Source organism: Pseudophryne corroboree, chromosome 6 (genome assembly GCF_028390025.1).
Source record: "Pseudophryne corroboree isolate aPseCor3 chromosome 6, aPseCor3.hap2, whole genome shotgun sequence".
Lineage (NCBI taxonomy): Eukaryota > Metazoa > Chordata > Amphibia > Anura > Myobatrachidae > Pseudophryne > Pseudophryne corroboree.
Window position 1 is genome coordinate 775,036,430 of NC_086449.1, and position 26,442 is coordinate 775,062,871.

Below are 26,442 nucleotides of genomic sequence, written 5' to 3' on the forward strand. Positions count from 1 at the left end.
AAACAGCATCAATTCTTCTAGGTACACTTGCACACAGCTTTTGAAGGAACTCGGCAGGGAGGTTGTTCCAAACATCTTGGAGAACTAACCACACATCTTCTGTGGATGTAGGCTTGCTCAAATCCTTCTGTCTCTTCATGTAGGGGGTCATTCCAAGTTGATCGCTAGCTGCTGTTGTTCGCAGCGCAGCGATCAGGCTAAAAATCTGCATTTCTGCGCATGCACCGCACGCGCCACGTACGGTTACAAAGTCCTTTGTGATTGTGCACAGATTCTAGCGAAGCTTTCAGTCGCACGGCTTAACGCAGGAAGATTGACATGAAGTGGGCGTTCCTGGTTGTCAACCGACTGTTTTCATGGAGTGCTTAGAAAAACGCAGGCGTGGCTGGGTGGGTGTGTGACGTCAAAAGCCGTCCCTCCGTTGCTAGATTCAACGCACACGAAGAGTAACTACAGGGCTGGTCTTTTTTTGCACTAAAAGATTTTGCAGGCGCTTTGCTGCACAAGCGTTCGCACTTCTGCAAAGTAAAAATACACTCCCCGGTGGGTGTTGACAATGCGTTTGCAATGCTGCTAAAAGTAGCTAGCGAGCAAAATCGGAATGACCCCCGTAATCCCAGACAGACTCAATGATGTTGAGATCAGGGCTCTGTGGGGGCCAAATCATCACTTCTAGGACTCCTTGTTCTTCTTTATACTAAGTATAGTTATTAATGAAATTGGCTGAATGTTTGGGGTCGTTGTCCTGCTGCAGAATAAATTTGGAGCCAATCAGACACCTCCGTGATGGTACTGCATGATGAATACATACCTGCCTGTATATCTCAGCACTGAGGACGCCATTAATCCTCACCAAATCCCCAACTCCATGTTCTGAAATGCAGCCCCAGACTTGCAAGGAACCTCCACCATGCTTCACTGTTGCCTGCAGACACTCATTATTGTACCGCTCTCCAGTCAACAAACTATTTGGGTGCAGGGTGTGTGGTGCGGGCCCCCTTGGACTGAGGGGCCCTTGTGCACTGCACACACTACTCTAATTATAGATGCGTGTGCATTTACCTGGAGAAGAGATGCCACCAGGATACACTATAGGAAGAAGGCATGCTGGCAGAGGCAGAGTAATGCTCTGGGCAAAGTTCTGCTGTTGGACCTTGGCTCCTTCCATTCATATGGATGTTACTTTGACATGTACCACCTACCTAAACATTGTTGCAGACCACGTACACCAGTGGTCTCTTTCAGCAAGATAATGCCCCCTGCCACATTGCAAAAATTGTTCAGGAATGGTTTGAGGAACATGACAAAGAAGTCAAGGTGTTGACTGGCCTCCAAGTTCCCCAAATCTCAATCCGATGGAGCATCTGTGGGATGTGCTGGAAAAACAAGTCAGAGTTATGGAGGCCCCACCTAACACCAATAGATTCACTGACTGGTATGAAGTATTGACAGTAACATGATGGCGACACATTAAAACATGCATTAAGTCTGGTGTGTGCCCTTTCTTGTCCTGTTGTAGAGTTTTTGTATATATTATGGATTGCCTTTAAACAGCACCTAGAGGAGCGTGTGTGTATGTGTGAGAGCATGCATTCTCTAAACGTCTCGAACAAAAGTAAAACATGAGATTTATGGGCCTGATTCTGAGTAATGTAGGTAAATTTGAGTAATATTACAGTGTGCAGTCTGCTCGACCCTCAAGACAAAGCGAATGCCACTTTCATACACAGGCGTTGATGTAGCAAGCAGTGAAAGGAGTGGAGAAGTGGACCAGTTGCCCATAGCAACTTTGCCCTTAAGGTCTATTCCTACTAGAGATGTGCGGGTTCGGTTTTACTCGGATTTACTCGGGTATTTCGGGTTTTGGTTATTGGCTACCCAAAACGCGTGACAGCCGTGATCCAATAAGATGCCGTTTCAAGCCCCGAGTAAAACCGAACCCGCACATCTCTAATTCCTACATGTATATAATCATTTCCTAAGGTCTGTCCAGTCTCCTAAACGCGCTCACAGTGGGAGCCAGGGCATGTGCCACCCTCTCCAAAGGCTCTTATTGATTGGGAGAGCAGACATATATAGCCGCAGTTAATGAACGGAGGCCAGATAAGTATGGAAGGGGGTGGGGCACAGCAGAGGGGGCGTGGTGTAGCAAAGGGGTGGTCGATGGGGCGGAGCAGGGTTAGGAAGGAGTGGAGCTGAGGAAAGGGTTGATCATCTGTAGAGCTGGGGGCGGGGCCAGGCAGGAGGGGGTGGGGGCAGTCTGTGGTAACTCCACATACACCAGGTCCCTTTACTAGTAAATAATATCATACACCACAGCGGAACTTTATTCTGGTTTTATTTTAGTTGATGTTGCATACAGCATATTAGGAAGTCTAGTTTCACAAGATGGAAGACACTACATGGATTGGGCACATTGCTAAAAATATTTGTTTTAGAAATGGTGCAGGAAAATAAAACAAGTTAAAGTCTTTTTGGTGAGTAATGCCTACAAGTGACGTCACTGTGAGGACTTGAGAAACTAAATCTCTTCCCTTGCATATGGCTCTTCAAGCTTTCCCGTAGTGTGTCAGGGAAAGGGGGGGAACAATGTGCAAATCGTAAGACGCAAAAAATACCTTAAGATGGTCTATGAGTAACATTTGTGATGTCAGACAGCTTTCCTGTAAGACTAGAACAGTTTATGAAATACTTGATCTTTCAAGTCCCTTTATGTGCTCTCAATGGCTGCGCACATAGACTGCAAAATCCTTAAATCCCTTTATTATCATTTAGGACCATGAGAAAGATATGCGGAGTATTGGCTATATGCTGTTTGCTCGCTCTTGGAAAGAATTGAATAATCTAAAATATACAACTGCTTTTTGTTTTTCTTCAATATTATTTTAGAACTACTGCGGTAAAAAACAAAAAATAACAAAAACAAAAAAAAGAGGCAATTGTTACCTTCTCGACTAGCATGATATATATATGAGCAGCTATGAAGTTTTCCAAATTTATCCTGAAATATCAAGATCTGTTCCCTAAAGTTACTCTGTCTGGCATTCGAACGGTAAAACTTTAAAGCTTCGCTTGATCTTTATTTTTCTATTTCCCCAAGGGAAACACTCGTCATTGACCCAGAAGGTTCTCTGCATCCAGGATACTGAACATAACAAAGGTACACTAGAATCGTAGGATATCTATGCTGCAGAACAACTGGACAATGAGTTGGTGCAGAGTGAAACGCGTTATGCTTCAAATTCCAGTCCTAGACCCAGTTTGTGGCCACCCGCGTTGATGTTCTTGCCATCGAGTAACGTAGATAATGTTAGTTTGATACCTGGAAGACAAATATCGTGTTACAATTCCTTAGAGCTTGTCCACACATACGAGTTGGAAAATAGGTAAAAAGCATTAAAACTAATGTACGCTCACACGCGTTTTACTGATGCATTTTGAATGCATTTTTGTGTGCTTATGATGCGTTATTCTCTATCGGTGTATTCAATACCTGTCGGAAACTGCCATCTTGTCGGAAAGATGGCAGTTTCCGACAGGTTTAGGTCAAAAGGGGTTCCGATCTATTCAATACCAGGCAATTTTTTCCAACAAGTAGGGAATTCCTGACTTGTCGGAAACCACGTGGATTGTCGGATTAGCCGTGGATTCACGTGTTCCGCGGCCAAATCCGACAGGTTTTAGCCCAGGTTCCGACAATGTCAATCCGACTTTGTTTCTGAGATGAGGAGAGGAAACAGCAGAAGGGATGGAGACAGCAGAAGGGATGGAGACAGCAGAAGGGATGGAGACAGCAGCACAGACGGAGACAGCAGAATGGAGGACCCGCCCGCCGGACGTGACAGCACGGGATTTGTTTGAGCGGTGTCAAGCTCCCCAGCGTCCCCAGGCACAGTTGTCGGAAGCGGCCAAATCCGACAGTCGGATTTGGCCGCTTGTATTGAATAATGACCTGACGAATCCCTTTCCGTCGGAAAGGATCCGACGGGTATTGAATACGGCCCTATGTGTTGTAGTTGTAATTAGTTTTCTATAAATAAAGTTGTTTGAAAGTATAGATCTGTTTTATTACATCGAATGCTGATCACCAACATTGGACTTGTAGCTAAGCTGGCTTTGTGTTACCTTCTGTAACCTCTCTACATGTTGTACCTTAAAGGCCCATATAGACGGGCCGATGCACGAGAGATGTGTGCTGAGCGAACCGCTCAGCACACATCTCTCCCGCCGCTCAGCACAGCACGATCTGTGCTGAGCGTGCGGGGGAAGATGGGGGGGGGCGCTCACTTCACCCAGCGGGTGAAGTGAGCGACCCGCTAGATTGGCCTGCATGCAGGCCGATCTAGCAGCAGCGATAGCGATGTGCGGGGCCGCGCATCGCTATCGCTGAGGGGGCTACACACGGAGCGATCGTGCTTAAAATCTAAGCAATCTAGTCAGATTGCTTAGAATATCGCTCCGTGAGTACCCCCCTTTACAATGGCATCCAAGTACAAATGGTTTTAAATGAAGATTTGTGCACGGATACAATATATTCACTGTTAATTAAATTGGCATTCAGAGTAAATTGGAAAAAAATTACTTAGATCGGTTTAAACACCTCTGTTGGCCTAAGCCCTAATGCAATAGGGACCACTGGGATAGTAAGTCCAAACTATGGAGACCTTGCACTAGATAACAGAAGATCATACAAAGTAAATTAGGCTATGCCCCTCACCTATCTCTGCATGTAACGTGAGACACTGTTTAATCATAATATTGGAAACGTACTGTATTCTTGACCTTTATCTTAGAAAGGACTATTGGTCCCGGAGTCTACTTTAGATTCTGGATATTTTGGATATTTGTTCCTATGAACACTGTTACTAGCATATCATGCCATAAATTGATCTGACGGCCGTGGCACAGTGGGCCTGATTCATGTTTGTAAGTAAAGCAAAAAAGCAAGCAACTGGGAAAAACCATGTAGCGCTGCAGGTGGGGCAGATGGAACACATGCAGAGAGATTTAGATTTTGGGTGGGGTGTGTTCAAACTGAAATCTAAATTGCAATGTAAAAATAAAGCTGTCTAAAATGTGTGGGCTACATGCAAAAGCAGACAGTATTTACCCTGCATGGAAAAAATATAAATGTATTTGCTCCCTTTGCATGGCAACATGGTTTGTTCCAGACACAAAGTTACATGCTTTTTTTTTGCTTACAAAAAGGAATCAGGCCCAATATTGTGTGTTTTATATGATTTTTTTTCATATTTATTTTATTTTTGAATGTGAATGTTTTTAGAATAAATATATTGAAAAGACCTCTGTTAATATTTTACTGTCTATATCAGTGCTCCATTTTTTTCTTCCATATTACAAGGCTATGGATAACTAGACTATAGTCTTTAAAATAAGAATTTACTTACCGATAATTCTATTTCTCGGAGTCCGTAGTGGATGCTGGGGTTCCTGAAAGGACCATGGGGAATAGCGGCTCCGCAGGAGACAGGGCACAAAAGTAAAGCTTTTACAGGTCAGGTGGTGTGTACTGGCTCCTCCCCCCATGACCCTCCTCCAGACTCCAGTTAGGTACTGTGCCCGGACGAGCGTACACAATAAGGGAGGATTTTGAATCCCGGGTAAGACTCATACCAGCCACACCAATCACACCGTACAACTTGTGATCTAAACCCAGTTAACAGTATGATAACAGAGGAGCCTCTGAAAGATGGCTTCCTAAACAATAACCCGAATTAGTTAACAATAACTATGTACAAGTATTGCAGATAATCCGCACTTGGGATGGGCGCCCAGCATCCACTACGGACTCCGAGAAATAGAATTATCGGTAAGTAAATTCTTATTTTCTCTATCGTCCTAAGTGGATGCTGGGGTTCCTGAAAGGACCATGGGGATTATACCAAAGCTCCCAAACGGGCGGGAGAGTGCGGATGACTCTGCAGCACCGAATGAGAGAACTCCAGGTCCTCCTTTGCCAGGGTATCAAATTTGTAAAAATTTACAAACGTGTTCTCCCCTGACCACGTAGCTGCTCGGCAGAGTTGTAATGCCGAGACCCCTCGGGCAGCCGCCCAAGATGAGCCCACCTTCCTTGCGGAATGGGCCTTAACAGATTTAGGCTGTGGCAGGCCTGCCACAGAATGTACAAGTTGAATTTTGTTACAAATCCAACGAGCAATCGACTGCTTAGAAGCAGGTGCACCCAACTTGTTGGGTGCATACAGTATAAACAGCGAGTCAGATTTTCTGACTCCAGCCGTCCTTTAAATGTATATTTTTAAGGCTCTGACAACGTCCAACAACTTGGAGTCCTTCAAGTCGTCTGTAGCCGCAGGCACTACAATAGGCTGGTTCAGGTGAAACGCTGATACCACCTTAGGGAGAAAATGCGGACGCGTCCGCAGCTCTGCCCTATGTCGAATGGAAAATTAAATAAGGGCTTTTATAAAACAAAGCCGCCAGTTCAGATACTCTCCCGGCCGAAGCCAGGGCCAGTAACATAGTCACTTTCCATGTGAGATATTTCAAATCCACATTCTTTAGTGGTTCAAACCAATTGGATTTGAGGAAATCTAAAACTACATTTAGATCCCACGGTGCCACCTTAGGCACCACAGGAGGCTGTATATGCAGTACTCCTTTGATAAAAATCTGGACCTCAGGGACTGAGGCCAATTCTCTTTGGAAGAATATTGATAGGGCCGAAATTTGAACCTTAATAGATCCCAATTTGAGACCCATAGACAATCCTGATTGCAGGAAATGTAGGAAACCGACCCAGTTGAAATTCCTCCATCGGAGCACTCCGCTGCTCGCACCACGCAACATATTTTCGCCAAATACGGCGATAATGCTTCGCGGTGACTTCCTTCCTTGCCTGTATCAAGGTAGGAATGACTTCTTCTGGAATGCCTTTTCCTTTTAGGATCTGGCATTCAAACGCCATGCCGTCAAACGCAGCCGCGGTAAGTCTTGAAAAAGACAAGGACCCTGCTGAAGCAGGTCCCTTCTCAGAAGTAGAGGCCACGGATCGTCCGTGACCATCTCTTGAAGTTCCGGGTACCAAGTCCTTCTTGGCCAATCCGGAGCCACTAGTCTTACTCCTCTTTGCCGTATAATCCTCAATACCTTTGGTATGAGAGGCAGAGGAGGAAACACATAAACGGACTGGTACACCCAAGGTGTTACCAACGCGTCCACAGCTATTGCCTGCGGATCTCTTGACCTGGCGCAATAACTGTCCAGTGTCTTGTTGAGGCGAGACGCCATCATGTCCACCATTGGTTTTACCCAACGGTTTAATAGCATGTGGAAAACTTCTGGATGAAGTACCCACTCTCCCGGGTGAAGGTCGTGTCTGCTGAGGAAGTCTGCTTCCCAGTTGTCCACGCCCGGGATGAATACTGCTGACAGTGCTATCACGTGATTCTCCGCCCAGCGAAGGATCCTGGCAGCTTCTGCCATTCTGTTTCTTGTGCCGCCCTGTCTGTTTACATGGGCGACTGCCGTGATGTTGTCCGACTGGATCAACACCGGTCTTCCTTGAAGCAGAGGTTCCGCCTGGCTTAGAGCATTGTAGATTGCTCTTAGTTCCAGAATGCTTATGTGAAGAGACTTTTTCAGGCTCGACCACACTCCCTGGAAATTTCTTCCCTGTGTGACTGCTCCCCAGCCTCTCAGGCTGGCATCCGTGGTCACCAGGATCCAATCCTGCATGCCGAATCTGCGGCCCTCCAATAGATGAGCCTCCTGCAACCACCACAGAAGGGATACCCTTGTCCTCGGCGACAGGGTTATCCGCAGGTGCATCTGAAGATGCGACCCTGACCATTTGTCCAACAGATCCCTTTGCATGGAATCTGCCGAAAGGGATTGCTTCGTAAGAAGCTACCATTTTTTCCCAGGACTCTTGTGCATTGATGTACAGACACCTTTCCTGGTTTTAGGAGGTTCCTGACCAGGTCAGATAACTCCTTGGCTTTTTCTTCGGGAAGAAAAACCTTTTTCTGAACTGTGTCCAGAATCATCCCCAGGAACAGCAGACGAGTTGTCGGCATTAATTGGGATTTTGGAATATTCAGAATCCATCCGTGCTGCTTTAGCACCTCTTGAGATAGTGCTAAACCCATCTCTAGCTGTTCTCTGGACCTTGTCCTTATTAGGAGATCGTCCAAGTATGGGATAATTAATACGCCTTTTCTTCGAAGAAGAAATATTATCTCGGCCATTACCTTTGTAAAGACCCGAGGTGCCGTGGACAAACCAAACGGCAGCGTCTGAAACTGATAGTGACAGTTTTGTACAACGAACCTGAGGTACCCCTGGTGTGAGGGGTAATTGGAACGTGGAGATACGCATCCTTGATGTCCAAGGATACCATAAAGTCCCCTTCTTCCAGGTTCGCTATCACTGCTCTGAGTGACTCCATCTTGAACTTGAACTTCTTTATGTACAGGTTCAAGGACTTCAGATTTAGAATAGGCCTTACCGAGCCATCCGGCTTCGGTACCACAAAAAGAGTGGAATAATACCCCTTCCCTTGTTGTAGAAGAGGTACCTTGACTATCACCTGCTGAGAATACAGCTTGTGAATGGCTTCCAAAACCGTCTCCCTTTCTGAGGGGGACGTTGGTAAAGCCGACTTCAGGAAACGGCGAGGTGGCTCTGTCTCTAATTTCAACCTGTACCCCTGAGATATTATCTGCAGGATCCAGGGATTTACCTGCGAGTGAGCCCACTGCGCGCTGTAATTTTTGAGACGACCGCCTACCGCCCCCAAGTCCGCTTGCGAAGCCCCAGCGTCATGCTGAGGCTTTTGTAGAAGCCGGGGAGGGCTTCTGTTCCTGGGAAGGAGCTGCCTGTTGCTGTCTCTTCCCTCGTCCTCTGCCTCGTGGCAGATATGAATAGCCCTTTGCTCTCTTATTTTTAAAGGAACGAAAAGGCTGCGGTTGAAAAGTCGGTGCCTTTTTCTGTTGGGGAGTGACTTGAGGTAGAAAAGTGGATTTCCCGGCCGTAGCCGTGGCCACCAAATCCGATAGACCGACCCCAAATAACTCCTCTACGCATCGCCTGTCCACTGTCGTGTCCATAAAGCTCTTCTGGCCGAAATGGACATAGCACTTACCCGTGATGCCAGTGTGCAGATATCTCTCTGTGCATCACGCATATAAAGAAATGCATCCTTTATTTGTTCTAACGACAGTAAAATATTGTCCCCGTCCAGGGTATCAATATTTTCGATCAGGGACTCTGACCAAACTACCCCAGCACTGCACATCCAGGCAGTCGCAATAGCTGGTCGTAGTATAACACCTGCATGTGTGTATATACCTTTTTGGATATTTTCCATCCTCCTATCTGATGGATCTTTAAGTGCGGCCGTCTCAGGAGAGGGTAACGCCACTTGTTTTGATAAGCGTGTTAGCGCTTTGTCCACCCTAGGAGGTGTTTCCCAGCGCTCCCTAACCTCTGGCGGGAAAGGGTATAAAGCCAATAACTTCTTTGAAATTAGCAGTTTTTTTTATCGGGGCACCCCACGCTTCATCACACACGTCATTTAATTCTTCTGATTCGGTAAAAACTACTGGTAGTTTTTTCACACCCCACATAATACCCTGTTTAGTGGTACCTGTAGTATCAGCTAAATGTAACATCTCCTTTATTGCCAAAATCATATAACGTGTGGCCCTACTGGAAAATACGGTTGATTCGTCACCTTCACCACCGGAATCAGTGCCTGTGTCTGGGTCTGTGTCGACCGACTGAGGCAAGGGGCGTTTTACAGCCCCTGACGGTGTTTGAGGCGCCTGGACAGGCACTAATTGAGTGTCCGGCCGCCTCATGTCGGCAAACGACTGCTTAAGCGAGTTGACGCTATCCCGTAATTCCACAAATAAAGGCATCCATTCTGGTGTCGACCCCCTAGGAGGTGACATCCTCATATTTGGCAATTGCTCCGCCTCCACACCAATAACGTCCTCATACATGTCGACACACACGTACCGACACACAGCAGACACACAGGGAATGCTCTATACGAAGACAGGACCCACTAGCCCTTTGGGGAGACAGAGGGAGAGTCTGCCAGCACACACCAAAAAGCGCTATATATGACAGGGATAGCCTTATGATTAAGTGCTCCCTTATAGCTGCTTTTATATTGATATATTGCCATTTATTTTGCCCCCCCTCTCTGTTATACCCTGTTTCTGTAGTGCAGTGCAGGGGAGAGACCTGGGAGCCTTCCTGACCAGCGGAGCTGTGACAGAAAATGGCGCCGTGTGCTGAGGAGATAGGCCCCGCCCCTTTTCCGGCGGGCTCGTCTCCCGCTATCTAGTACATTTAGGCAGGGGTAAATATCTCCATATAGCCTCTGGGGCTATATGTGAGGTATTTTTAGCCTTTTTAAAGGTTTTCATTTGCCTCCCAGGGCGCCCCCCTCCCAGCGCCCTGCACCCTCAGTGACTGCCGTGTGAAGTGTGCTGAGAGGAAAATGGCGCACAGCTGCAGTGCTGTGCGCTACCTTAAGAAGACTGCAGGAGTCTTCAGCCGCCGATTCTGGACCTCTTCTTGCTTCAGCATCTGTGAGGGGGCCGGCGGCGTGGCTCCGGTGACCATCCAGGCTGTACCTGTGATCGTCCCTCTGGAGCTTCATGTCCAGTAGCCAAGAAGCCAATCCATCCTGCACGCAGGTGAGTTCACTTCTTCTCCCCTCTGTCCCTCGTTGCAGTGATCCTGTTGCCAGCAGGAATCACTGTAAAATAAAAAACCTAAGCTAAACTCTCTAAGCAGCTCTTTATGAGAGCCACCTAGAATTGCACCCTTCTCGGCCGGGCACAAAAATCTAACTGGAGTCTGGAGGAGGGTCATGGGGGGAGGAGCCAGTACACACCACCTGACCTGTAAAAGCTTTACTTTTGTGCCCTGTCTCCTGCGGAGCCGCTATTCCCCATGGTCCTTTCAGGAACCCCAGCATCCACTTAGGACGATAGAGAAAAATCGTTTAATAGCCTTTTCAAGTCTGATGAGCACTGAGGAATGACATGCAGTCACAGGCTTGGGGGGCTAAAGACCCGGCTTTGGTAGCGAGTACTCAGATTTATATTTTTAAAAGAGGGCAGGATGACCGAATACACAACTGGTTTTGTCCCATCGATTGACACCTCTAACACCAAGTATCCCCTTAACTAAACTGATAATCCTAGAGGCTCACATGCTTTCATCAACAAAGTAATTCAATAGCCGATCAACAAATACATGAAAATGTATAACCTTCTGTGTGTTATTTGATTTACTGGGTTCTTGTTATCTATTATGACGACGTAGCTGTAAGGCCACATTTATGCAGTCAATCAAAACATTCTCCAGGGTTCACAAACGTACTAGCATCACGGGAAGTTTTATACATAATATGTAAAGAATGCATTTCTGAATGTTATGCATTTACATCAGATAGTTTGGTTGGAAGGTGTTTGAATATCTTTACCTGGCTTCAGCGTTTGAGTATATCCTAATCCAATGAGACTGGAGTTATTCACTTTCACCTACACAGCAAAAACAAATGATACCGTCATTGATGTTATCCAAAGTATGGAAACTTTGTTTTCCAGACAATACACATTTAATGCACACACGGAAATTCACGGAGTTGAGTGCGACTCAATCAGGCCATTAAACTGCATTCAATAACACCTGCAGGAAATGTAATGATATAATGATACTGGGATGTTACAACGCGCACCTGTCCAAGTTCTGCAACGATGTGTCTTTACATAAGTGGTAATTTAAATGTGGATTCCCATGCATAAAAGCAAGTCATTTGGAATATGCTGGTGCTATAGAAGTCAATTTTAATAGATAAATAAATGAAGGTCTTGCTCAAAATTTTGTCACCACTAATGTTGAGAGAAACATCACTGGGGATTGTGTTAGTTTAGATAAACTGTAGCACAGGCATGGAGGATTCTCTATTTCTTTCTGGATTAAGGTAATGCAAGAAAAAAAAGTGAAAACACAGGTGCACACTCACAATACTAAACAATTATAATAAACTCTACAATATAGCATAGAGTAAAATTGAGGTGCTTAGCATAATTTTGGCCAAAAATATGGGCCCACCCACAACGTCCAGGTGACCTCATCTGTGGATCACTAACATTTCTAAAGGTTCAAGTCCAGAGCACAAGACCCCCCAAGGCCAGCACAACCCAACCGCACCCCACCATGGATTAATGCTCTCAAGAAGGTATGGTATATAAATAGCTGTCCAAACAAACACAGCAAGATGTGGAGGCCCTGAATGTCCAATCATAACTTGTTTGACTACCACGGCTATAGGATGGGATGTGCTAAATGTGAAAATGCGCGCAAAAAACTCTGAAAATGCAATTTTAGTAGCTTTGGCCGCATTCCCATAAATACCCATTGGATCTCTCACATTTCAGCACATACATCCCCCCTCTGCAGCACGCTCATAACACTGTGCAAGCACAGAAGGACTCCCGGGTCCTAAATCTGGAAGTCCAGTGATCACAAAGCACAGATCTTAGTGGGAGAGCTGTCCTTTATAATTCTAATTGCATTTCTAGGTAGATTTCTGCGTTATTAATGCCCGGTCAGTGTATCCGATAAGTGGCGGGAAGTATCACACCGCAGAGGTGATGCATAGTACATCCTGGCCATAATGAGGTAAGTAGACAATAGTTTTATTTAGATTTATGCGGGGGAAGGGGGGTTGGCTTGCAGGGTGGAGATGTGCTAATGAGAATGACTGAGATTGGCGGGTACCAAGGGGGAGAAGTATCGAGGCTTCTAATGGGCAGAGAAGTGGAAAAGTTGCCCATAGCAATAGTAACAGATCAGCTGCTACCTATAATTTTTTAGAATGTACTCGATACATGCTAGCTTGAAGCTGATTGGTGCATATGGGCAACTTCTCCACTCTACAGAAGGCTTGATAAATGTATCCCATAGGGTTATTCAGTAACATTGCATTTAAGTGAAAACCTACTGTAACCAATCAGCTTTACTATTTAGACATCGAAAGCAAATGTTTGGTTGCAACAGCATTATGCAAATGTAGGCTTAAATGTGAGGTTATTATATAAGCCTCACTATTAGATAGGTAGCGGCGCTACGCCAAATCACTTGTTATTTGTAGGAGCAAGCGGCACATCTGTCTACATCCAGAATAGACATAACGGGGTATAATGTGTTTGGTGTTTATAACCATGTACTTACAGAGAAAGAAGCATCTGAATCAATCTGATATTTGGCTGCGATTCCAAAGCGCGTGTTGCTGTTTCCTGCGGTCCACGCCAAATTGATGGCCGTCTCCAATTTATCATTTACCTTCTGGTATACGGAGCCTCCAAACTCTGTACCGTCATTCCTGCGGCAACACAATACACGTCAGGTAAGGAAAAGAAAACATACTGTATATGTGAGTCTGCACGCACAGGAAGCCATATGCAATAAACCTTCACAAAGTCACCTTTCAAAGGTCACCTCGACCTTTACTGCAGCTCATCCTTTGCAGTTAAAGGGGGAGATTTATCAAAGCTTGGAGAGAGAGAGAGCAAGTACAAACCAATCAGCTCTTAACTGCCATTTTTCAAACAGAGCCTGTAACATGACAGTTAATTGAGGATTGGTTAGTACTTTATCTCTCTCCACTTTCTCTCTTCCCAAGTTTTGATAAATCTCCCCCATAGGTTCCTAACTACAGTCCATAAATACCATAAATTGGTAATAAACAATTATTGTACATGATGCTGAATGGTGTGCATTCTGTAATAAATAGAATATGTTACTAATAAAACTATACATAGCACTATATATTTTTAAAATTAGTTGAACACATATACTAATGGAGTTTATTTGGTGCAGGAAGCAGTAACGTTTCGTGTCTGCTCAGGACCCTTTATCAAGCTATACATATACTGTATGTATTTATGTATGTATGTGTATATATTATATACAGATGTGTCCACTTTCATCTAGCATTCCTGAAAGTTAAACAGCCCTTCTAATCACGTCATGCCGTGGCGTGACTCTGCAGCACGGATGGTCTTTACGTGCAACTTTTTTTCCATTAAAATGTGTCTTATTGGCAAAACGATGCAAATTAAGACGCACAAGCAGCTTATGCCGACTAAAATGATATGCGGCAAGCCTATATTCTCTGTGTGTGACCGGGAACTGCATCATACCATTTTATATGCAGATACAGCCACAGATGCACAGAGATTATAGGCATGCCACATATCATTTTAATCAGCAGAGTCTGTGTGTGCGTCCTATTCGCATGGCAATGTGAATAACTCGCATTATCGGCAAAAAAAAGATGTCCGATGCTAACAGAGCTGCACGGGACCTGTCTGCTCCTTCGCGCCAGACATCTCCCGCTACATGGCGTATTGAGGCTAGACGTACGAGGACACATCTGTATATAAACACACATACGCGTGTAAGCGTAATGGACTGACTGCGTGCGTGCATTGTAGTTTTGTTGCTTTTTGGTGCAAATAGGATGCAAAACAAGAACGAAGACGCTTGCTGCGGCTAAGTCGCAGAGTCCTTGGCTCGCCAAGCGGGGCTATGTGGTACGATAACGGCAAAGGTGAACGAAGAGACATCTGAATGCACAGCGAGCATATTCTGTGGAGCTAACCAATATTCAGGAGAACACAGATTCTTATACGTTCATTATTAATATATTTGCACGCTATGCATTAATAACGCGGTTTGAGAAATGAGGAGAGTGAAATCTTCCTCATGGAAATACTGGACCTTCCAACGAAAAGAACAAAACGTTTAAAACAAAATGCGCATTCTACGTTTCACAAATGCACCTGTAGGACTGGCACTGATTACAAGGTATAGCGTATATAACTACTGTCTGTAAAAGTTCTCAAACACTTGGAAATTAATTTAATAACATCGTACTTACACGTTGGTGTGCAGCTGGAATTCATCCGTTTTATAACCCACAGCGAAGTTGCTCTGTGAGACTCGTGACTTGGTCGATTCGAAAGTCATTTGGTAGCCGGCTAGCCATCCCTCGTAGCCAAACACCGCCGCTCCCCGTATCGATTGACCAGCGATATCGAAATCCATGTCACAACCTAAGTTAAGGTGTTCCCGCTTGAATGCAGTCTTAATTTTCGCATTTTTCTTTCTAAATGTATAAGTAAAAGACAATGGTCAGGCTGCTCTTTGAGGTAAACAAAATAAAGCGGCTTTCTGGAAAAAGAGCCCTGTAATGCACTGGCCGAAGTTCCGTGGATGAGGATGCTAAATGTAACTTCCATTTTGTAGAAGACAGTTTTCCAGGCAAACAGTATGGATTACGAGAATATGAAATTTGGCCAATAAAATTGAATGTCATTGGTGGTCATTCCGAGTTGTTCGCTCGCTAGCTGTTTTTAGCAGCCGTACAAACGCTATGCCGCCGCCCACTGGGAGTGTATTTTAGCTTAGCAGAAGTGCGAACGAAAGGATCGCAGAGCGGCTACCAAAGTTTTTTTTGCAGTTTTCGAGTAGCTCAAAACCTACTCAGCGCTTGCGATCACTTCAGACTGTTCAGTTCCTGTTTTGACATCACAAAAACGCCCTGCATTCGCCCAGCCACGCCTGCGTTTTTCCTGGCACGCCTGCGTTTTTTTGAACACTCCCTGAAAACGGACAGTTGACACCCAGAAACGCCCACTTCATGTCAATCACTCTGCGGCCAGCAGTGCGACTGTGAAACTACATCGTTCGTTGTAATAGTACGTCGCGCGTGCGTACTGCGCCGCATACGCAGAAGTGCCATTTTTTGCCTCATTGTGGCACAGCGAACGAATCCAGTTAGCGATCAACTCGGAATGACCACCATTATGCTGTCAGTGGCGCACATGCAGGGGGGGAGGGGGGGGGGGGTTGGGTTCTGAGCACCCACCACCCCTGATGGATAAAGTTTGTCTTCTGAGACGGAGAAAGCTTTGTCTCGGTCTTTACAGTGGGTAGCTGATAATCGGGCAGTTGTGTGAAGTAGTGTTGAGATTAGCGCTACCTAGTGTGAGCCGTATACACACTGCCGGGGATATGAATGAGGTAGATAACTACTAAAACAATTACATATGCAAATTTATAAAACAAAATAATATAGATAAAATAAACGTTGTATGAAAACAGGTGCAATTCATATCAGCTGATACACATAAAAGTTAGCTCAAATATATGGCATATACCTATGTGTATAAAGATGTAAACAGAAGGCTGCGGATCGTACCCCATTGGAGGTGTAGGAGCCACAGATGGTGAACTGCAGAGTCCACCGGTAGGTCCAAGGTTCAGAATAGCACAAGAGCAGACCAACAGTTAGTCTCGAAACGCGTTGGACTGCTCCTGTGCTATTCTGGACCTACTTGTGGAATAGTGCTTACCGGTTTCTGGAAACACCTGGAAGCCTATGCTGGGTATTTCCGGACGTATTCTGCAGTTCACCACCTGCAGCTCTTTCACCTCCTGTCAGGTACGATACGCATTGTTCTGTTTATATATTTATACACATAGGTTTATGCCATATATTTCATCTAACATTTATATGTGTATCAACTTATATATGAATTGCACCCATTTTCATATAATGTCTTTATTTCATCTTCTCAGAACATTACATTTTGTTTTATAAAATTTACATACATAATTGTTTTAGTAGTTATCTACCTCAGAATACAGTATATATATATATATATATATATATATATATATATATATATATATATATATATATATATATATGTGCCAATAGAGGAATGGGCGCACTTGGGTTGTTTTTCCACCCAATATTCAACGGGGAAAAACAGCAGTCTCCCTAAGATATTTACTCCTAATTTGTGAGCATAAAACCACATTTAACATGTTCCATGTAAAATTTATTACAACATAAAAGCAATGATACAAAACGGTATAGTATCTCTTCTTGCAGATAACACCATATAGTACAGAGGACCAGTTGAAATAACTTTGATAGATTCCTCCTTCTCCTTTGACAATTCGGAGATTTGATGTTTATGAACAAATAACCCTATGGGGTTATTTGTTCATAAACATCAAATCTCCGAATTGTCAAAGGAGAAGGAGGAATCTATCAAAGTTATTTCAACTGGTCCTCTGTACTATATGGTGTTATCTGCAAGAAGAGATACTATACCGTTTTGTATCATTGCTTTTATGTTGTAATAAATTTTACATGGAACATGTTAAATGTGGTTTTATGCTCACAAATTAGGAGTAAATATCTTAGGGAGACTGCTGTTTTTCCCCGTTGAATATTGGGTGGAAAAACAACCCAAGTGCGCCCATTCCTCTATTGGCACATATTTGTATCTTTTTAGTCCCTCCTAACAAGGGACTTAGTGGAATTTGGCAGCCTTAACCCAATCCTTTCTCACTTTCTGTTTAATAGCGCAAAAGGGAGAGTATCTGTTTTGTATATATATATATATATATATATATATATATATGGTTCCCACTGGGTAATGCCAGTCTCAACTCTACGTCACACAACTGCCTACTTTTTGGGGGGACAACAAGTGTATCCCCAGCGTTTGAGTAGGTTTGCTTACACCAAGTGCAGTGCCCAATTTGCACGTCCCAACCACAGCCGGCTGATAAACGGGGCATAATACCATAAAGTACCGGCCCCCATCAGAGACATGATGCTGCAACAGGTGGCACGTGTGCTTCATAAATATCTATTACCAGCAATGGGCATCACGCTATATATGATCACCAGGAACACAGCTACTCTGGTAATAGTGACAAGTGTGAAACCGCATGCTCTGACAGGGGCGACCCGGCTGCGGAGGCGTGTATAGCAGATCACTCGTGCTAATAACCACATTTATATCCGTTTAGTATGTAGAGATTTGCGCTACTATAATTCATCATATGCATAGTCTGATATGGTGAAAAGTACAATGTACCACTCAGTGCCGTAAAAGGGGACGCTGTCTGCCGTAATATGTAAAAAGGGGACGTTGTCTGCCATAATGTGTAAAAAGGGGGAATGTCTGCTGTAATGTGTAAAAGGGGCTCTACCTGGTGTAGTGGCGCTACTGTGCAGTGTAATTTGAATAATGGAGACCACTGTGCACCGTAGTATGAATTGGTATTATTTTGTGGCCACGCCCTTCCCCATGAAGCCACACCCCTATATATTTTTCGAGCGCCTACGGTGCGCACTGCCCCTATCTTGCATGGTGGGGGGGGGGGGGGGGGGCGCCAATGCCGTTTCTTGCACACAGCGCTAAAATGCCTAGTTTACACATTACGGCACACAGCGTCCCCTTTTTTACACATTACGGCAGACAGCGTCCCCTTTTTACACATTACGGCAGACAGTGTCTCCTTTTTTACACATAAAGGCAGAAAGCGTCCCCTTTTTTACACATTATGGCAGACAGCGTCCCCCTTTTTACATATTACGGCAGACAGCGTCCCCTTTTTACACATTACGGCAGACAGTGTCTCCTTTTTTACACATAAAGGCAGAAAGCGTCCCCTTTTTTACACATTATGGCAGACAGCGTCCCCCTTTTTACACATTACGGCAGACAGCATCCCCTTTTTACACATTACGGCAGACAGCGTACCCTTTTTTACACATTACGGCAGACAGCGTACCCTTTTTTACACATTACGGCAGCCAGCGTCCCCCTTTTTACACATAACGGCAGCCAGTCCCCCTTTTTAAACATTGCGGCAGACAGCGTCCCCCTTTTTACACATTACAGCAGCCAGTGTCCCCCTTTTTACACATTACGGGAACCAGTCCCCCTTTTTATACATTACGGCAGCCAGTGCCCCTTTTTACACATTGCGGCAGACAAGATAGAGAAATAGAGAAAGAGAGAGAGAGAGAGAGAGAGAGAGAAAGAGAGAGAAAGAGAGATATACTTACCATCTCTCCCCGCTGGCAGTCAGGCTCCTCGTGCTGGAAGCTCCGGAGGCAGGGGAGAAGGAGGAGGAGGGAGGGGGACTGGAGCCGCAGCAGCGCTATGTAATTGGTAGTAGCGCTGCTGCAGCTGTTCCCTCTCCTTCCGTATTGGCTGCCCGGCGCTGCTGTGAATGCTGGGATGAAGGAACATCCCAGCATTCACAGCAGCACCGGGCAGCCAATACGGAAGGAGAAGAGACAGCTGCAGCAGCGCTACTACCAATTACATTGCGCTGCTGCGGCTCCAGTCCCCCTCCCTCCTCCGAAGCTGCCCGCGGCGCTGCTCTCTCCTCCACAGCGTGGCGCACACAACAGAGGCGGCATGTAATGAGTCAATTTGACTCATTACATGCCGCTGGCCGTTGCGCCCTCAGGGCAACTGCGCTGTGTGCCAGGCACACCTGGCACACACGTAGTTACGGCCCTGGTACCACTGTTCATACTCTATATGATAATATTTATTTTTAAACAATATAGAATATTTAATAAAAATTTATAAAATGACACAACCGGCTGTGAACATATACATTTACATACACATGCAGAAACTTTTACTGACAAATATGCAAAAGATCTTGTATGGGGAAATTAATATTATATCTGTATATAGGACCTGATTCAGTAAGGATTGCAAATTCTGCCCGCCGCCATTTTTGTGATCCCAGAGGCTGCGTGTGATGTCACGCAGCCACCCCGATCATGCCCACACCACGCCCCCTGTTCAACGACAGCCGCCCCCGTTTCTAAGCCACGCCCCCAGCAATGCTCCATCTAGGAAATGGGAGCGTTGCCGCCCCGCCCACCCCCGCGAACACCTCTGCCTTTATTGACAGGCAGAGGTGTTCGCATTTTCTGCGGGTGCCCACAGTTAATGCGGGTGCATTCGCAGGACGGGCCCTGCGCGTGCGCCCGTAGGGCGATCGTAAAAATTCCGGTTGGATCGCTATTTGCGATTACACCTGAATTAGCCTCATAGTTACCACACATGGAGTCTCTGGTAAAGGCAGTGGGTATCCAATGATATATCCACAATAAAACGGTTATATTTCCAGACATGAAGAGGTATACATTTTGTAGATTATAATAGAGATATATCACAATGTTTATTATCCAAAGCACAGTCCAGATAAAATATCCACATTAGCAGTTCAAAATAATTGATATTTAATATGTAAATTCCCGATCTTTTTCATATGTGTCAGTAAAAGTTTCTGCATGTGTATGTAAATGTATATATTCACAGCCAACTGTGTCATTTTATAATTTTTTATTAAATATATTATATATTGTTTAAAAATAAATATCATAATATAGAGCAGGGGTGGGGAACCTGCGGCCCTCTAGCTGTTGCTGAACTACCCATCCCAGCATGCCCCGCAACTGTTTTAGCATGGTCCAATAGCAAAACTGTAGCAGGGCATGCTGGTATGTGTAGTTCAACAACAGCTGGAGGGCCAATGGTTCCCCACCCCTGATACAGAGTAACAACAGTGGTACATTGTACTTTTTCCCCATACCAGACTATGTATATGATGAATTATAATAGCGCAAATCTCTAAATACTAAGTGGTTTCTATTATATTTGGGTTATTTGTGACCCATTTATAACTAATATATGATCACAAGCATATGAGTAGTGGTTTTTACTGCGGAGTTATTGTTTCCATTATAATTTGTATCAATCTTTATAAATTAATAGCGCCATAGTCTTTGGTCCTTTTTGTTACATTTATATCCATGCCCACAAAACAGGTGCAACTACTGCCCATCTGCCATCAATTCTGCGTCGACCCCATTGAGAAAATGTAAGAAAAATAAATGGAACGCCTAGGCCAGTGATTAGACACTGAGGGTCTAAACACTGGGATCCGGTCTGAAGATCGGCAGTGTCTAGGTCGACAATGTTTAGGTCGACAGTCACTAGGTCGACAGGGTCGACAGGTCAAAAGGTCGACATGAGTTTTTCACATTTTTTTTAACTTTTTCATACTTAACGATCCACGTGGACTACGATTGGAACGGTAACCTGTACCAAGCGCAGCGGTAGCAGAGCGAGGCACCTTGCCCGAAGCATGGGGAGCGAAGCGAGCCATGCGAGGGGACACGGTGCACTAATTGGGGTTCCCCGTCATTGTACGGAGAAAAAGACACAAAAAAACCCACAGGAAAAACTCATGTCGACACAGAACATGTCTACCTAGAAACCCTGTCGACCTTCAAACCCTGTCAACCTATAGTGGTCGACCTAGACACTGTCGATCTAATGATCCACTCCCCTAAACACTAGTGTTCAGAGAACAATCCACTACTATGTGATACAAGGGGAGATTCATCAAGGCTTAGCGAGAGATAAAATACCAACCAATCAGTTCCAAACTGCCGTGTTACAAGCTGCATTTGAAAAATGACAAGAGCTGATTGCTTGGTAGTTTATCTCTCTCCAAGTTTTGCTAAATCTCCTCCCTAGTCAAATGTAATTATGTCAATTCCATATTATTATTGAATACATAATTCATCCAGTGCTTTCATTCACAGCAGATCATGGATGGCCGGACAGAATGGAAGTATGGCTTCTGTTATAACGCTGCGGGCTCGGTGGCGACCTGCGGTCGCCACGGGTTCTATTCCCACTCTATGGGTGTCGTGGACACCCACGAGTGGAAATAGTCCCTGTTGGTCAGCATGCCGACCATCGGGATAGTGAGCCGTCGGGCTCACGGAGGAGGTCATGTGACTGTCGGTCAGCTGACCGGCGGTCACATGAATACCACCCGTTATAACAATGCCCGTTCAGTTATAATTCTATTGATTAAAAAAACAAAACAAAAACTTTTTGATAGGTCGGTAATGGTCTCGAGGCCAAAAGTGGCAGCAAGCAGACAGCCGTTAGAGATCTGCTCTCAGGCTCAAACGTCTCACAGATATGACACATCTGTGAACGCAGTGGCTCACCACGCTCATAACGCGGATTTGTCTTCTTAAATCAACTGAAATTCCATTTCCATACAGCTGCTGGACCCCGAAAGTCCAACTGTTGTAGATGCTGCCCCTTCTGTTCCCCCTTCGCCCCCCCTGGTTGCCACCACAACAGAGCCATGAAAAAAAAGTGCCCTGGCTCTGTGTGAAGCAGCGAGCATGATGCCAACATAAAATACCGGGCACACAGCCATGCTGAGCTGGCTTAGCACAACAAGGGTGCCCTTGCAGCACAACAGTGAAAGCCTTTTCCAGAGCTAGAAGAGGCAGCCGGTTCAGGTGAGATAAATGGTGAAGGTCGGTTGCGGCTGTCAGCTGGTAATACGTCTACGGTGACTGGTTCACCTTTCATGTTGCCACCTTCCACTGGCCTCCTCTTTCCCCTCCGATACCTGCACACAAATGCCATTTGCCAATGTCTTATTGTGGCTGATAATACTTCTGCCGTAATGTAGCCACGCGCACTTTCACCGCAACCAGTCACAATTGTTATCCTGCTACCTTGTGCACCAATTGTTCCCTGCACCTTATTTGGTCATGGACATCTTTACTTTCTCTTACAGGTCGTGGTATGTTATTTGTATCACGATCCCCTTAATGCACAGGGCTAAGTATTACATGCATGGAGGCCAATCCTTGGATCGGAATCATCGGGATCCTGGGATTTGGCCCCAAAATTGCTGGGATTATAATCCCAGGATTGGACCTTCCAATCCCAGGATTTTTGGGATTATGCTGCGCATGCGCATTTGATGAGGCCGGGCTGAGTATGGCTGTGCGGGGCGGCGCATGACATCTCAGGTCATGCTGTGCAACCCCACGCCGGCCCGCCCCTTCAGCTGCGCCTGCCATTTTAGGCAGAGGCGGGAGGAGAGGACGAGAAGGGCTGCGGATGGTGCAGTGCGGTGCCACACCACAGAGTCTCACAAACCCCCAGACCGGCAGACCCTCAGTCCCGGTCCATGTCACAGCAGCACACCGTAAGTAGCCACATGGTGTGTGGGTGAGCCGCCCTGACCCTGGATGCCTGTAACTCACAGAGCCACACTTTTTTTTTTTTACTAGTTGCCTTGCCACCAGTGCCACTGCCAGTTGGGATTTTGAGGGACGGGTGAAATAGGGAGTCCTGCCCTGCTGCTGCCTGCCACCAGACTAATGTCACTACCACACTGCCCAGGCCCCATCCCCTCGCCCAGTGAGACTGTGCCTGCAGGCTGCCTACGCCTGCTTAGCTGCTGCCTTATTGCTCTTGGAGGAGGATGGTAAATTATTGTGGGTTGGGGGTGGAGCTGGGTGGGTGCTTGACAACCCAATCCCGGGTATCCTGGGATTGATTGTTTTTCAATCCCGATCCCCAGGATTGAAAAAATGGCCCGGAATTGGCCTCTCTAAATACATGCTGATTGAAATGTAGGGGGAAATATATCAAACCTTCCAAAGAGTGGAGAAGTTGCCCATAGCAACCAATAAGATTCTAGCTAGCTTTTATCGAGTACATTCTATAAAATGATAGGTATAATCTGATAAACTAGGATCAACTTCTCCACTCTATAGAAGCTTTGGTAACTCTCCCCCCAGAAGTGATCCTCCCACTTGGCTCCAGACCTGACTAATTGAAATTGTTCAATACGACCAACCACACAGGTGACTAATCTGAAGGTTCATATTTTTCACTTGCATGTCAGGCTCAGCTTGTGTGTAGACAGCCTGAAATCATGGGCAATGATAAATCATGAGAATTAATTACTTTCACTAGTTATGGGAAAACAATTTCTGTGTAGTGATTGAGACAATACAGGTGTTTGGCTACTCGTGGTGCAATGAACAAAATGGTGATGTATTGCAATGCGTCTCTGCCAGGTGTAATCATGTGTGGGGAAGGAAACCATTACAAAGAGTATATAGTGGCAGTTTAATATGTGTGGTTTTATTGCAGAGAATGACAAAATATATAGTAGTGGTTTGCAGTAGAATGTGCAAAAGGTGTACTCTAAATATCAGAAGGGCACTGTGTGTGATTAAAGTTGTGTATAAACACATTACTTGCACCTTAGAGTAGGTGGGGCTTAGCTCAGTATCCAATCAGCTAGAATGAAGTAGCGAATAGACTTAGGGGGATATTTTTCAAACCTTTTAATGTGGACAGGTGGAGGTGTTGCCCATACCAGCCAATCAGAATCTAGTTATCATGTATAAAATGATATCTAGACTCTGATTTGGTCCACACAAAAATTCATTTATCCAGTAAATTGTCCACATAAGTGCACCTAATCCAGCAATAATCACTTCACCCAACTCCTCCCATGAGGTGGCACAAATCAAGGCACACGGAAGAAGATATGGGGATCCACCGAGTATTTTACAATATATCACTTTCCACAAAGTGGGATAAATTAATAGCTATACAGTGTAGATGGCAGTAGTGCTCTAGCTACAACCTTTTCCAAAAGCAGAAATCAGTTTTATAATATCTAGACAAGTTTATTTTTTATAAACATATTAATAAAACAACACTTTGTTTACCTTAAATGTTAAATATTCAAAATAGCAATTTTTTGTTTCTATTGTAATAATATAGTACCAGATGTATTATTGTTAGCTCAATTTCTCATGTATAAAACGCCAATAAACAAGTAACTCGCCAAAATATGCATTTGGAACTTAAATTTCAAGGCCATATTGAACACTGTAATGGTAAGTGTTAGTGACTGTACTTCTGATGCATTTTTCATTATTACCATGCTCAAAACACGTCCAACCACAGATGAAAAGTGGGAACACACGGACAGCACATACCTAAAAGTAAATACAACAATAGCTGAGCGGGATGCAACAGTGATATGAATGCAGCACTACCCGGCTTCAAGATGACTGGCGGAGGAGGCGAGTGCAACTAAGCCCCTTGCGGGCTCGGTAGCGAGCACAGGTTCTATGCCCACCCTATGGATGTCGTGGACACCCATGAGTGGGAATAGTCCCTGTTAGTCGGCATGCCGACTATTGGGATTGTTAGTGGGCGGGATCCCAGCGTCAGTATTGTGACTGGCGGTCTCCTGACCGCCGGTCACACAACTACATCCCAATCCTTTCACGTGAGCAGTTAAAAAGAGGGGGCATGCAAACATCAGGGCCAGATTGACAATGGTGCAGATGGGACTGCAGCCCAAGACCTCTACATAAACCAGGCCCATCAATATGGTGACATGATGATAACAAACAGCCCAGCTGGCCACACAGTAAGACATAGCATAAGTTTAAAAATTGTATTTCTACTTTACTCACAAAATGATGCAATTTCTCTACGTTCAATTACTAAGGGGAGTATTTATCAAAGCATGGAGAGAGATAAAGTTGAGAGAGATATAAAGCACTAACCAATCAGCTTCTGACTCATTTTACAGGCTGTGTTGAAAAAATTGCAGAAGCTAATTGGTTGGTCTCTAAGCTTTGATAAATACCCCTTTTACGGAGAAATTGGGGCTGATCGTGTAGGGTGTGTACACGCCCCCTGGACAATGGCCACACCCACAAAGCACTGGTCACAACCCCTTCCCCAATTCTGACAATAAGCCCATGATCCTTTGCAGCCCCCAGGCCCATGTGGCCCTGACAAACATGACTTGAAAATGAGGACAATAAATTGCCCACACCCTAAAGTAATGCCCAGAGAAAACCTACTGTTAGCAGAATGTGAAGCGATAATGACAAAAAGGTCATACAATTCATGCTCTTATCAACCCAGCAAACACAGATCAGCAAACAAAGACTCCTTGCGCAGACATTGAAACACAATCACTTCTTACCCAGTGTTAGGAGAGAACGATGAGTCAAAGGTCAACTTCAGTCCTTTTGCAAGCTGAACAGAAAAGAGATTGGCCAGTTGCATTTACATTGTTCAGAAACAGGCTAGTAATGTCATGTACGTTAGAGGTCTACTGGCCTTCCTCTAGTAGCCATTACCTGATCTTCTACAGTGATCTCTGTGCCCAGTGTGTTATCTGTGTTCCACTTCTCTGTGAACGTCAGGCCATATTCGGACCACTTGTATTTGGTTTCCAGGCTGCCAGCGACCTTACTGGTCTCGGCATTTGCAGATCCTGAGCTTGTGAATTCCTGGAAAAAGGGAAAAATGAAATGGTTATGAACTGACAAAAATAAACATGTTTCATTGCGTTATCGCCCAACTGCTCCGAAATGAGTGTTACAGCCCCAATTTGTAGACCCTGAAGGGGGCAGAGCTTATCAGAAATGGGTGGGCTTCAGGGTAATGTGGGTGTGGCTGGGCTGATTGTTATTTGTGTGAATTGGCAGCTTGGTTTGTAGGAATATACACACACAGATGGAGATGAACAGAACTGTATATATAGACCAGCAAGGTGCGGCACTTAAAAATGCCTAGCAATTACAGTAAGCATTTTATAACATACAGTACAGCAATGGCTGTTATGGTTGCGGCTGTACTACATGCCGGTTACTAA

General features: G+C 45.0%; 1 protein-coding gene across 2 annotated transcripts in view; it reads right to left on the minus strand.

Annotated features, from left to right (window-relative positions):
- Positions 1-2,321: 2,321 nt before the first annotated feature.
- The window catches only part of VDAC1 (voltage dependent anion channel 1), a 45,874-nt gene continuing 21,753 nt past the window's right edge, over positions 2,322-26,442 (minus strand). For both annotated transcript variants that reach the window (XM_063928700.1, XM_063928701.1), the window contains exons 4-9: positions 25,925-26,077; positions 25,768-25,820; positions 14,954-15,181; positions 13,243-13,393; positions 11,489-11,546; positions 2,322-3,322 (exon numbers count right to left, since the gene is read on the minus strand). In XM_063928700.1, coding sequence (XP_063784770.1) covers positions 3,231-3,322; positions 11,489-11,546; positions 13,243-13,393; positions 14,954-15,181; positions 25,768-25,820; positions 25,925-26,077 — 735 coding nt within the window. In that variant the 3' untranslated portion in view covers positions 2,322-3,230. The remainder of the gene's footprint in view (positions 3,323-11,488; positions 11,547-13,242; positions 13,394-14,953; positions 15,182-25,767; positions 25,821-25,924; positions 26,078-26,442) is intronic.